At 44.6% G+C, this 14140-nt stretch overlaps 1 protein-coding gene across 3 annotated transcripts in view; it reads left to right on the forward strand.

Moving 5' to 3' along the window:
- nrp2a (neuropilin 2a) overlaps nucleotides 1-14140 on the forward strand; it is a 56465-nt gene that overhangs the window by 22702 nt on the left and 19623 nt on the right. For all 3 annotated transcript variants that reach the window (XM_026361822.1, XM_026361823.1, XM_026361824.1), the window contains exons 4-8: nucleotides 2445-2675; nucleotides 3971-4126; nucleotides 4727-4896; nucleotides 5504-5659; nucleotides 12662-12806. In XM_026361822.1, coding sequence (XP_026217607.1) covers nucleotides 2445-2675; nucleotides 3971-4126; nucleotides 4727-4896; nucleotides 5504-5659; nucleotides 12662-12806 — 858 coding nt within the window. The remainder of the gene's footprint in view (nucleotides 1-2444; nucleotides 2676-3970; nucleotides 4127-4726; nucleotides 4897-5503; nucleotides 5660-12661; nucleotides 12807-14140) is intronic.

Raw genomic sequence — 14140 nt, forward strand, 5'->3', positions numbered from 1 at the left:
AGTATATGAACACACGCGTGCACACACAGTGTTGGCACGTGGCGGCATGTCTAGTTTGTGCACACCGAGTGTAAAACACAGTCTAAACACAGAGCGTTGTGTTTGGAGGCGATGGAGTCAAGCTGTGATCAGATTGAAGTTTTCGGCAGAAGGACTGCAGACTGCTGCACTGTGACCCAGTAAGAAACAAGGCCAGTGTGTTACTGGGTCTCACACATACAGAGAAGCTGTCACACACCGGAGACATACTGAGAGACAGACATGCCAGCAGCAAAGATGCACGTGATGAGCTTAAAAAGCCATATACAAAAAAAAAAAACATCATGTAAAAACACATATGAACATGTGGCTCATCCATGCTGCATGGTTCCTTCCTATTGTTTACAATTCATGTTGTTGCTTATAAATTCATAGCATTTATGTGTGCTTGAATTATTGCTCCTCACTTATACACTAACTATGATTAGACACACCCACAAAAACACATTTAACACAGAGAGGTGAGGTCACTAGTTGTGGGGATAGGGAGATATCGCCCACAGCTTGCTGTAAATTACCATCATATTTCAACATGCCTGGTTCAGTGTGTGTATGTGTGTGTGTAGGTAGGCAGCCCGGCTCTGAGCGTGAAAGCAGATGATCCATTGGAGACAACATAAGAGGTTCAGTGCTGCTTTTAAGATGTGGGGGAAGATCGGTATTTTTGTGTTAACATCTTCCGTGCACATCCAAAATAAACACATGAATGCACATATACATACATAGACAGATACATACTGTACACGCACTTTGTATAAACTCTGTGTGAGTAACACGCATAGTGAAGAAAAGATGTTTCAAATAATTGTCATTGAGATAATGAAAGAGGGAAAAGGTTAGCAAGGATAAAACAAATAATAGGAAGCTGCTAGAGAACAGGAAAAACAAAGTGAGAGAAACAGACAGTGTGTGTCTGCTGAGTTTTTTTCCTGTCTCTCCTTGATGATTGGGGTCAGTTCTCTGCCATTAACCAAGTGTAGACAAGGGAGGGCCAGAGCAGCCAGTCGACCCCTCCACTTTTACAGGGCTGTCTGATAATAAGGACTGGTGCCTCGGAGGAATGCTGCGGAAGGAATGTGCTGCGAACATGTCTGTGTTCCTGAACGCTGCTTTTATGAATATGTATCTAGTTATCAAACGCAGCCTGACAGTTCTCTGAGACAGTGCAGTGCTGCTGGATGCAACCCCACTTTCCCAGGTTTGAAATCCTCCATAAGCTTCTCCCCTGAGTCTCTTTAACCTGACCTCCTGCTCTGCTTTCCAGCACAGTCAAGGATGGGAAAATACTGCAAGAATAGGCCACTTTCCCTATGCCAGTTATATACTCGCCAGTTGCACGTGTCATTTCAGCTGGAGAGAAGCTGTAAAAAAAAAAAAAAGCCACTGGAACAACTGTGATTTGTAACATCAGTTGGCTTAAAAGAGCCACTACATGCATTCCTGACATGTGCCATTTAAAAAAAAAAAAAATATCAAAGATGAAAATGTTTATAGACTTCATATTAGGAACGGCATGTCCGAGGAGAATGAGCAGAGGTTTGTGAATGAGGCTGTGTGTCTGTGTGTGTGACATTTGTGTAAAGTCCCCTGTCTGTTTTGCGTGTGTGTGCATGTGCTGCACCGTCAGCTCTCTCTCACCCTCATTGATGTGCGGGTCCATAAACACTCGGCCGTGACTCAAGCTCCCCAGTGGGCCGTGGAGCAGTGGCTGATGGGTAGATGATCTGAGCCACACAGCTGCTGCCGCTCAAGGTGAGCCGCCCAGGGCACATAAATCTGCATGGCCAATGAGGAGCCGCCGCATTGGGCCCACTTAGAACCATTACACAGCGTTTGTGGTGTGGTGTGAGAGTGAAAGAAAGAAACAGAGAGAGAGGGAGGGAGAATGTGAAAAAGAATGAGAAGGAAGGAGAGTGCTCCGCAATATTAGTTTTGAAAGTATGCAGTAAACAGGGGTTACTCTACTGCCCTCGTAGGCTCTGCATAATTAGTGCAGCATGTATGTAACATGAACCATATGATGATGGCGTCTTTTAACAGAACAAAAAAGCCATAATACATCACTGCTTATGTGAAAGTACAGCTGATTTTTGTTCCTGACTGACAGAAAGAGCCATTAGCCTGCTCGTATTGCATGATACAATGCGAGACACGCCTACTTGAGCATTTGTTCACTGTGTATTTCTCCTCCATCGGTAGTCATAAACCATGTGTGTTTGTTTGTCTCACCACCGCAGCTACTGTGTATTCCAACTTGCTGTCAGTGATGAACGACTCTCTGAAACGCCCTCTGCAAGTCAGATGAGATATCCCCATGTGATCGATGGCTTATGCCGGTATCTGCTCCTAATATGACTGATTGTTTATTCCTTTCTAAATATCCTCTTATCCTTGCATCCACTCAGGGTCGGAATTCTGCTTCCGCAATTTCACCAGCCCCTCCGGCATGATCGAGTCTCCGGGATTCCCGGATAAATATCCCCACAATCTGGAATGCTCCTATATGATCATCGCCCCGCCCCGCATGGACATCACCCTCACGTTTTTGACCTTTGACCTCGAGAACGACCCCCTGCTGGTGGGAGAGGGTGACTGCAAGTATGACTGGCTGGACGTGTGGGATGGCCTACCACAAGGTGAGGGCACACACACAAATGACATACTTACACACATGTATGTGCATAATCATAAAATCAATGGCTCTAGGTTCTGGGGATACACACACACACGTTCATATCCGCATTTTAAAAAAGCAATCCAACTTATGCAATTGTCCACATTCCCACACAGAAATGTACATACCATACCAATTTCCTGAGCAGCCAGCGCTCTCTTTGATGTAAACCGCGTTCCCTTGGATGCCTTTGCATTACGTAGAGGAAACATTATTTCACACAGGGATCTGAAAGTGCCGCAACAACCCTAAGGAGCAACCCTTTCCCATGCCCCTCTTCCCTCTGTATAATAACACCCTTCATCACCCCCTTCATATACTCCCTGTACTCCCTTCTTATCACCTAGCACTTCCTTCCGCTCCATAGCAAGTGAGAGTGACGAGCATGATGAATATCTGTTTGCATCCAATAGGCTGTGCTGAAACATTTCGAAGGTGGCCTATCAGCTGAGATCAGGAAGTTCCATAGAAAAACATTTGAAGATATTATCAGGGGCTTTGATAGTGACCTCCAAAGGGTCATGTTTGTAGCTGTGGTGCTCACGAAAACCACATTAGGAGTGGTGATTGGTTTATTCCCAACCCCTTGTTCTGTTTCTTCCCCTTTTTTCCCCCTATTTTTTCAAAATATGAAGCCGAGAACGGAGGATTTGCTCTAATTATTCCATTTTCACTTACTAAAAAGGGATCCAAGTGGATTTAAAATTCCAATTATAGCCTTGAATTTGGGAGCTTTGATAGCTAAAAACAATTTATACCATTCAAAGTTGACAATTAGGAGGAAATTAACGTATAACCCAGTTCCAGTGAGCTGAGTCCTCGGGCGTAAAAAAAGGAACGGGGAAACAAGCCGGAAAGGGTGAAGAATTTGGTGTCTGGCGAGGGAGCTACTCTTGAGACTATTGTAATCCTCGCTGGTGCATTTGTACATGTGAGTGTATGTGTGTGCATCTGCAGCTGATCCCAGTGCAGCTTGCATTAAGGCAGGGATTCAAATCCCCCTGCTGGGCTCTGGCTGAGACACACATGGCAGATGGAGGGATGGACAAGAGAGGAAAGGGAGAGGAATGATGGCGGATAGAGAGTTGGGGGGGGGGGGGGGGGGGGGAGCATCTTGCGACTCATTAGACAACACTTTGCAGTCCTGAGTTCCTATTGTTGTTTTAAATAGAAAACTCTTAGTACTACTAGTTTTGATCAATAAACAACAACATAGCACCCATGTTTACAGTTGGATTTATGTGTTTGCGTCTGCAGTGGCTCCTCTGATTGGCCGGTACTGCGGGACAAAGATCCCCCCGGAGATCCAGTCATCGTCGGGCCTGCTGTCCCTCTCCTTCCACACTGACATGGCCGTGGCCAAAGACGGCTTCTCGGCTCGCTACAACATGACACACAAAGAAGTCACTGACTGTGAGTGTGAGATAACTTTTACAGCGTGTGTGTGTGTGTTTGTGCGTTCAAATGTTCTCCGTGTAGGTTTGTTTACCTGTTTTTATTCCCTACTCTATATTCTCTCTTTGAGCAGTTCTCCATCATCTCTGCTGACACTCATCTTTCGTTCTTCATCTTTCACTCCTCTTACCCTCTCGATCTTTTCAGCTTTGCCTGCTTTAATGCTATTTCAGTCTCCAAGATCTCGGTCTCCTCTCTGCCTATTTTGCTCTCTCCTCAGAAGCAGGCTCATACTATTATCTTTTAGAATATAAATTAACTTCACCTCAATTTACCTCTGCTCACCTGTTGGCCTGCTTTCTGTCTCCAAATACCCTGTGTCTGTCTCGATTTACCTTTCCGTCTCTGTCTCCAAGCTCTTTAATATGCTGCTTTAGATCTTCTCTTCCATTCTTTTTAAATGCTTTTCTTACATGTGTCATCCATTCTGTTGATTGTTCTTCCTTCCCTTTTTTCATCCTTTCTTTTCTGCATCTTATTTTTTGTCTCCACTGTACATCAAAAAATACACAGTTAACACTTTGCTTTCTCTATTTCCCCATCTCTATCTCCCACCAGCCTTCCACTGTAGCATGGCGCTCGGTATGGAGTCGGGGAAGATCAGCGATGATCAGATCACTGCTTCCACAACCTTCTATGACAATCGCTGGTTGCCACGGCAGGCCCGCCTCAACAATGATGACAATGCCTGGACGCCCTCAGAGGACAGCAACAAGGAGTATATACAGGTGTTTATCCTGAAAATGTTTAATTTTGTTTCACAAAAAGAAGAAGAAATCTGAATCAGCATTACTCTAATTCGTAAGGACACAACATGTAGAAGATTTTTCTGAGGAGATGGTGCAGTGGCCAAGGCAGTAGCATCTTGTTTACAGTGAGGACATACAGAAGCACATAAACATATAAAGGAAATGGAGAACTGTGAACTGGTGATAAGGAAGTGCTGCTGTAGTCTCAATCTTTCCTGTCTCAAACACACACGGGTCCACACGTATGCTTGCACACTTGGATACGCACATACACGTGCGAGCGCAGAAGGGAGCGCTGAGAAGCCCGTGATTGATGAAGGTGCTTTTCAGGATTGCATTCGAACACTGTGCCATTGATCTTTGCCTCCAGCTCTCCTCCCATCACACACACGACAATGCAAAGAGACACACACACACACATAAACACCATTGAGACTTCCTCAGCAGCAGGCCACAGTCGGCGTCCATCCCCTGCTGTCTGTGTGGCAGTCAGACACAGCCTTCTGTTCTAACCTGTTCTGTCGTCTTATTAGGAAAACATACCTTCAATAAGACAAGTGTAGGTAAATCATTTCCTTTTTTTCAGGTTGACCTCCAGTTCCTGAAGGTTTTGACGGGCATCGCCACACAGGGAGCTGTTTCCAGAGAGACTCAGAAGTCTTACCATGTCACCACCTTCAAACTGGAAGTCAGCACCAATGGCGAGGACTGGATGGTGTACCGACACGGCAAGAACCACAAGGTAGACCTTTTTACCTGCACTCATTCATAGAGCATAGTTCACATTAAAATGAGGCAGAAAGTGACTTTACTAGCAGCTGAAAGTTGAGGGACAAACCTACTTAGATGAAAAGAAAAGAGACAAAGTGATGAAATGGTCAAAAACAAAGCCTGCAACAAAAACACACTTTTTTAACCAGGACTTGAACTTTTAGTGCCCTTGTTTCAACCTTTATTTAGCTGTCATGACACATTCTCCCAGAACAGTGCCTGTTGTGTGCACCCAAGAGCCATATCAGTGGACACAACATTCCTGCTGCAGCCGTTCCTGTTGTAGAACTGTTTATGAACCACACTCATGATCCCTGTCATGAGGTAAAGAAAGAGGGAATGGTAGAGGAAGAGATAGCAGTCGAGAGAGGAGGGGAAGCTGAGAAACGAGAACAATGGAGTCCTTTATGTGCCCTTATCTGGGCTTGCTATTCATCATCTCTCTCACACCAGCAAACACACACACTCATAAACAGACACCTGGGGTTGCGAAACTCATGGAGTCACACCAGATGCTGGCGGAGCAAGTTTGTGAAACATAATTTTCTGAAATAGGTGGGTGCTGCAGTCCCTTGTATGTTTGTGGGAGGTGGTGGGAGTGGGTACATACGTTTGTGTATGAACGTATATGCAGGTTGTTGTTGTTGTTGTCGTGGTGTGACCTACACTAAGCCTCTCTCCAGAGGATTCAAACTCAGTCCCTCAAATGTGGGTTAAGGTCATTGTGGATTTCAAGCAGAAAAATAGAGAGTGACAAGGGTTGGGGGGGGGTGTCAAAGGGAGTTAATCCACACGTACTTACAGTACCCTCGTAAACTGGGACCCCCCCCCCCCACCCTTCTGTGTGTGCCACTGATTGGTTTGGGTGGGGCCAGTAGGGGGTATTTGATGTGGAGATTATTGAGTGAAACGTGGATTTGACTTTAAAAGTCAACATCTGTGCTATTTATTAGAACCCCCCAGGTGCCCCCCACTCCTTCGACATCCACATCCACACAAATCCACAGACACCCCCCCACCGCACCCCTTTTAAATAACCTCTGGCTGCTCTCTCTGTCTGGAGAAGTGTGCGTGTGTGCGCATATGCTTATTGCTTATGATGTGTGTGCCTGTCTGTCTGTACCGTGTAATCTGAGTCCACTAATCTGTTTGGGCAAAAAAACTGTTCAGACAGGGGTGCAGACAGATGCATTAACAGGCATTTGATAGAGATATACTGCTTGTTCTACCAGTGGTCGCTTAGAAATTTGTAAATTGGTCATGGTTTCTGATTTTACAATGCACAAAGTCCAGAAGGAAGATGAAAGATCAATAAAAATAAAATAAGATTTGTTGATATACAGCACTATTTTGAAGGCTGTGCACTGTATCCAAGGCTGGATCCGAGGCCCAATCCAGGAAATTAAGTCTGCTACTTTCACTCATAGAAACTGACATACAAAATCTACATGAGTGTTTTTGTTTTTAATGATCAAAAAGAAAGGATGTCAGTGTTTCCTCCATAGCTTGACGGGGCTTTCGAATAATGCTTACAATCCACAGGGATTTATTGTGCATTCACACTCACTGTATAATATAGAGCCACAGCACCTCAGATTACGTTGGATAAATCTTTCTCTTTTTATTTTTGCCTTACCACAGACAGCGATGGTTGAATGGGATTCAGAAAAAAACAGTTTTGACAAATCACACACTGACGCACAATCCGCAGTTATGAATTCAGCCGGACGTGACTTTATAATTGAAACTGAAGGGTTTACTGTACTCACTGCTCTCCTCGTCAGCCAGGTTCTCCTCTGGTCCCTGTGGGCTGCGGTTGAGTCTTCCGTGACTACTAATCCGCCAGTCATGTTGTACAAACTCCCAGTTAGCCCATCCTAAGCCAACCCCCCCCCCCCCCCCCCCCCCCCCCCCAAAAGAGCACTTAAGTGGTTGAAGCTCAGTTCTCGTCATGGGGTCCTGTAATAACTGGGATTTGGTTCTTCTAATTGTCATTTAACAGTGAGCTTGCAGCTAATGTGGCTTTGGAAGTGTGTGTCTGCATGGATCTGTAGTGTTTAAAATGTGCGTGTTTGTGGAAAGTTGAGCCGTGAGTGTGTCCGTGCATCAGATATGAATCATCCATGAACAAAAGGATTGGATTGGCAGTTCTCACCTCACTGTGTTTGTTACTGGGAGAGAGCACGCTGCCATTTATTGTCAAGATGTGTGTCTTTATTTGCAGAGTTAACAAAGAGCGATGGATTTAATGCCAGTAAAGATTATGTGACAGAAAGAGAAGCAGAATGAGCCAGGGGTGGAAGGAGAGAAGCTGAAGAGAGAGAGAGAGAGAGATGTGGAAAATAGTGGTTCTTTGTTTTTTGTGTTGTTTTTATTTTTTAAAGAAATGAAAGTGAAAAACACCAGAACTGCAGACTGGATCACCTCCGTCACACCAGCAGGTTTTGTGCACATGTGTGATTTCTTTTTTTCTTCCTTTCTTTTTTTTGACACATTTTCACTTTGACACCCATGTGACTTGTTAATTCTAAATCACACTACTCACTCACACACACATACACACCTCATTACTTGATGAGATGCCAGCACATCAAAGAATTCACAGACAGAAAAAAAAACACACAATGATTTTAATGTAGACACACATGTACACCACAACAAATGAACATGAAAGACACACAATGTCATTTGTTTTTGAGGAAAATCCCATCAGCCCTTGAGCTAACCAAGCATTGTGTTAGTGAAAAGCATTGTGAGGTTGTGTTAAATCTCTCTCACACACACTCACACACACACACACACACACACACACACAAAATAGCCTGGGAGAATAAAAGCCCACACAGCATTTTAGGCTGCTCCTCCGTCACTCTGTGTCACACACATACAGACACACGAGCTTTGTTTTTATCTTACTCATTCTTCATACTAATACAAACGCACCTCTGTATGTGCACACGCAGAGAAGGAGCTACACACATGCACACAGACACAAGTGGTAACACTGGTACAAAGTGGGAGACTTTACCATAAGGGAGTGTAAGACAGTTTCCAAGGATGACTGCTTCAACCTTAGCACACACACACACACACACACACACACAGCACTGGTTCCTCTCAGTGGTGAAGAGCGGCCAGCTGGAACCAGTTCCTACTGTCAACATCTTCATAGCAAGAGCAGAGAAGAAGGGAGGGAGGGAGGGAATGTCTGGAGCGAAGATGAGGAGGGGTAATGGCTACAAAGAAAGAGAAAGACACGGGGAAATAAGTAGAGCAGGAAGATGGGGATGAGGAGTGTAATGGACAGAGAAAGAGACTGGGACCAAGGGAACAACACATGGATAAAAAAAAAAAAATGGCCAGCAAACGAATAATGTCTTGCACAGAGCCTGCCACATCTCCCCATGGTGCCATCAGCAGGAAGAAAAACAACACTGGCAGAGGAAGAGACATGTGCCAGAAAGACAGAATTGAGAGAGAAATGGTAAATGACTCAAGATGTTATATATACATCTATCCATGCCTGGTTTTCCAGAGGACAAATGTTCTTTGCCCTCGCAAGACCCAGTGAAATGTAGTTGTAGGATCCTCAGTAGTTTTCTTTTTACTCTCTAGTTGCTGGTCCATAGTATTAAACCTTCTCACAGAGTGTTAACAATAACCCACACACACACACACACACCTGTCACAGTGACCTCGTTCTCTAAAGAGGCCATCAATAGTTAAATACCCATCGTGCCTGTGTCCTGCCAATGTCCACAGGAATGACTGACCGTCGTATGATGCTGCATGTGTGTGTGGGCTGATCTAGACGACGAGCTGGGCTTCGTTATATTTTCATGACTCTCCGCACTGGGAGACACAACATGACAACGTTAATTATTCAGCCCACCTCACACACACGTCACGTGAGGCTGGAAGCTCAGACCCAGACACACAGATACACAAGCATGCCAGTCGTCAGGCAGATTACAGAGGTGGTCCAGACAACAGACTGGCAGCATGGCCCCTCCATATGCCAACACACACAGCTTCTACTTGTCCAGCCACAAAAAAAAAAAAAAAACACATCCTGCTTCTAATAGTCTCATTCTAGTTAGTCAAAAAGTAACCGTGCTATCAACACGTTGGTCAATGACCAACCATCTGCTTCCTAAGGCTGTTGACTTTTAGCCTTGGGAGTAATGGGTCAGGGGTTAAATGAGTGACCTTTCAGGTACCCTGACAATAGATGGCAGGAAGTGAAGGGGACAGAAGAAGCTCAGAGCAAACTGACAACTTGTCATTGTCTTCCTTCTCTTTATTTTAGGTTTGTTCTCTCTCTTCTTGCATCTAGAAAAAAATCGGAGGACCTTCTTAAGAGCTGATTCTTATTGAACAGTGTGTGTGTGTGTGTGTGTGTGTGTGTGTGTGTGTGTGTGTGTGTGTGTGTGTGTGTGTGTGTGTGTGTGTGTGTGTGTGTGTGTGTGTGTCAGTAATGCTGGCCAAATTCCCTGCTTTTATCCAGAGAAGAAGACAAAGTAAAGCAGCTGGCAATATCATAATGCACCAGCTAATGGCCTTTTAGTCATAGCGGACTTTTTGTGTAACAGAACTTTACTTTTCTGGGAAGTTATGATGTACAAATATTTTACAGACATTTACTTATACTTTTGAAACTTCACTGTTTACAGATCTAATTTTTATTTATGTATTGTTTTTTAAAACCTTTGATGAAAATGCACACAGTGTTTTAAAATTGTGGCATTTAAAGAGTTAATAAGGCTACACTATATTTGGATGTTTTTTAATTAGCGTGTTTCTCCAATAATGTGCCTACAGTAAATGCTAACTAGTGATAGCAATTCATTTAAAAACGGAGGAAATTCCCTTGAATTTAGCTGTTTAGTCTTATTATGAGATCAGCTCTTTAATGGACTATTTCCTGAGGCAGTGATGAATCTCTTCGTTGTGTTTTCGTCCCACTCGCCACCACTCCCTGCCTCCTCTTCCACATTCCTCTGTTCATATTCTTCATTATGTTATATGTTCTGCCCTCCATTAAAGCTTTTCTTTCTCTCTTCTCCTGACTGACTGATCTGTTTTCAGCTATTCTTCTGAGGACTCTTGCCCCCTACAGACATTTTCTGTTTTTCCTGTCCTCTCCGCCTCCTTTCCTCCCCTGCTGCTCTTTGTTTCTTGCACTGAATATCTGGGAGTGGAAGTAAAGATGGGTCGGTTGCATGTGAGGCAGAGCCGCCATCATACGCTCGTCTTTGTGTGAGCATGCTTGGGTGTTTACACAACCCCCATAAGAGCCCACATCTACTGTTTGGCCTCTTAGGTAAACATAACGGCTGTCTATCCTCAATCCAGCCAGAGATACAGCAGAAGATAGCCTCGCTTATCTGTTCAAACATTCCTGCTGCTTTGTATTACCAGTGTCAGCTCCACTTGATTAAATCAGGCCATGTCCAAAATCAAATAAAACCCCTGGAGTAGGATTTGGAAGTCATATCATTTATATTCCCACTGGTTATGGAATTTCTGGAATATATTGAGAGGCACGTGCCAGACAGGGAATTTTACAAATGGGTCACTTCAAATTATTATGACAGAAATATTTTTTAACTTCCAATGACACACGACTGTTTATCACTTACAATGAAAAACATTATCAAAGGAGGAGGGAATCCAATTTTTAGGCTATGGGAGTGTGCTTAGGTTTGATCATTCTGCGCTCGGATTAGAGTAAAAGAAAAATCATGTCGGGACTTTTTTTCTAGACATGATGCCTTTAATCTTTAATTCAGCTTCTTGTAGCAGATGTCTTTCTATCTTCCCATTGTGTGTGGTGACTGTGATGTCAGTGTGGTTTCGCTGATATCCATCGGTCAACAGCGGCTCTTCTATCAGGCAGCCCGGTCGACCACAGACAGATAGACTGAATGACACTTAACAGTCACTCAATCAGTTAAAAGACACTTCCACTGCTTATCTGAGTGTGTAGGATGTACATATGTGTGTGTGTGTGTTTGTGTGGGTTCCTGTGGTTTCCTGTGTCTTTGTGCGAGTGGTTTCAGTTCGTAGCCACCAACAAGAGGAAGAAAGGCATATGGCAGTGAGAGAGGAGGTGTGGAGGGATATCTACTGTACAGTCTTGAAGCAGAGATTTAAGTAGAAATGGCTGTTTTGGAATGAAGGCGTTGAGAGAGACGTGGTAACTACATTCAGAGTGGAGGGAAGAGGAAGTCGTTCATAATTACAAACTGTAGGTTTGGGAAAACTTTCCTACCACAAAAAGGAAAGAGAGGAAGACTCGTGTCTGTCATTGAGTGTCCCCATCCTACACCCCTGTGCATTAAGGGATGCTCTTTTGCCTAAAACAGGAAGTAACTTGACCACCTTGGTCACATTTGCCCTGCGACCCCTGCCGCCCCACCCCGCTGCTTAAGAGCAAATGGAAGGAAGGGAGGGTTCATAGACAAGTGAATGTTGATGCTTTTGGGCGGACACCCCAGGAAGCTATTTTCCCTCACATCCTCCCAACCTGGGCAGCCTTCCTGCATCTGATGGCCCATCATGATTGGCCATGTCAGGTCATGTCTCCCACGGCTTCCTATGACCACCAGCATAGAGGTGCATAGAGGTTGGTGGATGAGTGAGCAGGGAGAGAGCAGGAAGAGAGAGAAACCCTCATCCATCGTCAGGCTTTCCCAGAGTCCTAGCACTAACCCTTTGACCCCAAAACACATCGACAGCTGGGCTGGTGACATTGGATCCATGTTTGGGTTGTCTCTGCTTTGTCCGGACTGCAACTGTGAGCGTGTAGCCAAGCGAAACCATGCACAGTGGGTGGGTGTAGGGCAAGAGTGTGTGTGTGATGGGGGGAAAAGGGAGAGATAGAGACAGTGCATTCATGCTGGCATTTACAGTATCTTCTTCTGACAGTAGCCAACCTTTGTTTGTCTTCTATTTGTCTTTGTCTCCCCAGATTTTCCATGCAAATACAGACCCAGCTGAGGTGGTTCTGAACCGGGTCCCGCAGCCCGTTTTGGCACGATTTGTCCGCATCCGACCACAGTCCTGGAAGAACGGCATCGCCCTGCGCTTTGAGCTCTACGGATGCCAGATTACAGGTGTGTGTGTGGGCGTTTATGTCACAGGGTTAGATTGTTCTGACGCTTCTTTCCTTTTTTTTTTTTTTTTTTGCATAAAGAAAGTTGACATTGCCAGTATCATACTGTTTTACATTCATGGAGCTTGAACAGAAAAAAAAACAAGAGCTGCTTCTGCTGCACTTGTGGCCTTGGCTTATTGTTCAAGGGCAAGTTGACGAAGAGGATTAGGCAGAGGAGAAATCTCCCAGTTCCTGTCCACATTGATGTTTTTCTATTGTTTTAAGACTAAATATATTTAGCACCTACACACTCAAATGTACAGTATGTGTATTTAGGCTTTCTCCCACACGCTCTTTGCCATCTTTTAAACATAGCACGCCTCAGGCTAATTAAAGGAAACTTTACTCTCTCCTTCCTTCCAAAGACACCACCAGTGTTGTTTCTCTCGCTCTCTCGACACTCTCGCTCTTCTTTTCTGTGCTCGCTTCCTGTCTCCGACTCCCCCAATGCCTCCTCTTTTCCCTCTCATGATTTAAGTTTTTCTATGTGTCCCCTCCACTCTGTGAGCTCGTCTATATCGTGAAATGAGTACGGATCAATCATTCATGGTTCCCGGTTCACTCTTACATTGGAAACTGTGATTCGCTTCAGCCTCGACAGCTGCTATTGAAGCAGCTATTAGTTGTTACAGGACAGGTACATCCACACGTGCACAGGCGGTTTCTAAATATAGCGACTGACCTCAAAAGCAGACATGCCCTGTGAAATGTACACAGACACTACTGACACGTACACACACTCACACACACTTCCTGTTCCTTTTATTCATTATTTACACCCTCTGCTTTTGCAGTGACATAACAGCATGAAACTTTGATCTGTGTTCTCTTAAACCGTCAGCAAAACTAACATCTTCCCATCTCCCTTCCTCCTGCCTTTTCTCTCTTCCCCTGTCTCTCTTTTCCTTGTCGTCGAGCTCTCCCTACCTCCCTACCTCTCACCACCCCGAGTCTCTCACTCCTACTCCCTGCATCCTTCCATCTCCCACTGTTTGTCGCTGTAGGAGTCTCATCTCTGCATCATGCTCTCCTTCTCCCAGTCTCCCCAAGCCGTCATCTTCAGCTCTCGGTCTCTTTCACTTTTTTTTTTTATACTCTTTCCGCTCTCTACTTCTCTGCCTCCCAGCTCCTCTTATTATACCTTTTTATCCCCTTAATCCTTATTTCTCACTCTCACATACTCCCTCAGCAGGTTACTTTCAACATTACTCAACCATCCATATCTGAATGGGTTTCATTTCCAAGTGCTTTTACATTTAAAGGGAATTTTCTTTCAGTGAGTGAATATACATA

Source organism: Anabas testudineus, chromosome 2 (assembly GCF_900324465.2).
Source record: "Anabas testudineus chromosome 2, fAnaTes1.2, whole genome shotgun sequence".
Classification (NCBI taxonomy): Eukaryota; Metazoa; Chordata; class Actinopteri; order Anabantiformes; family Anabantidae; genus Anabas; species Anabas testudineus.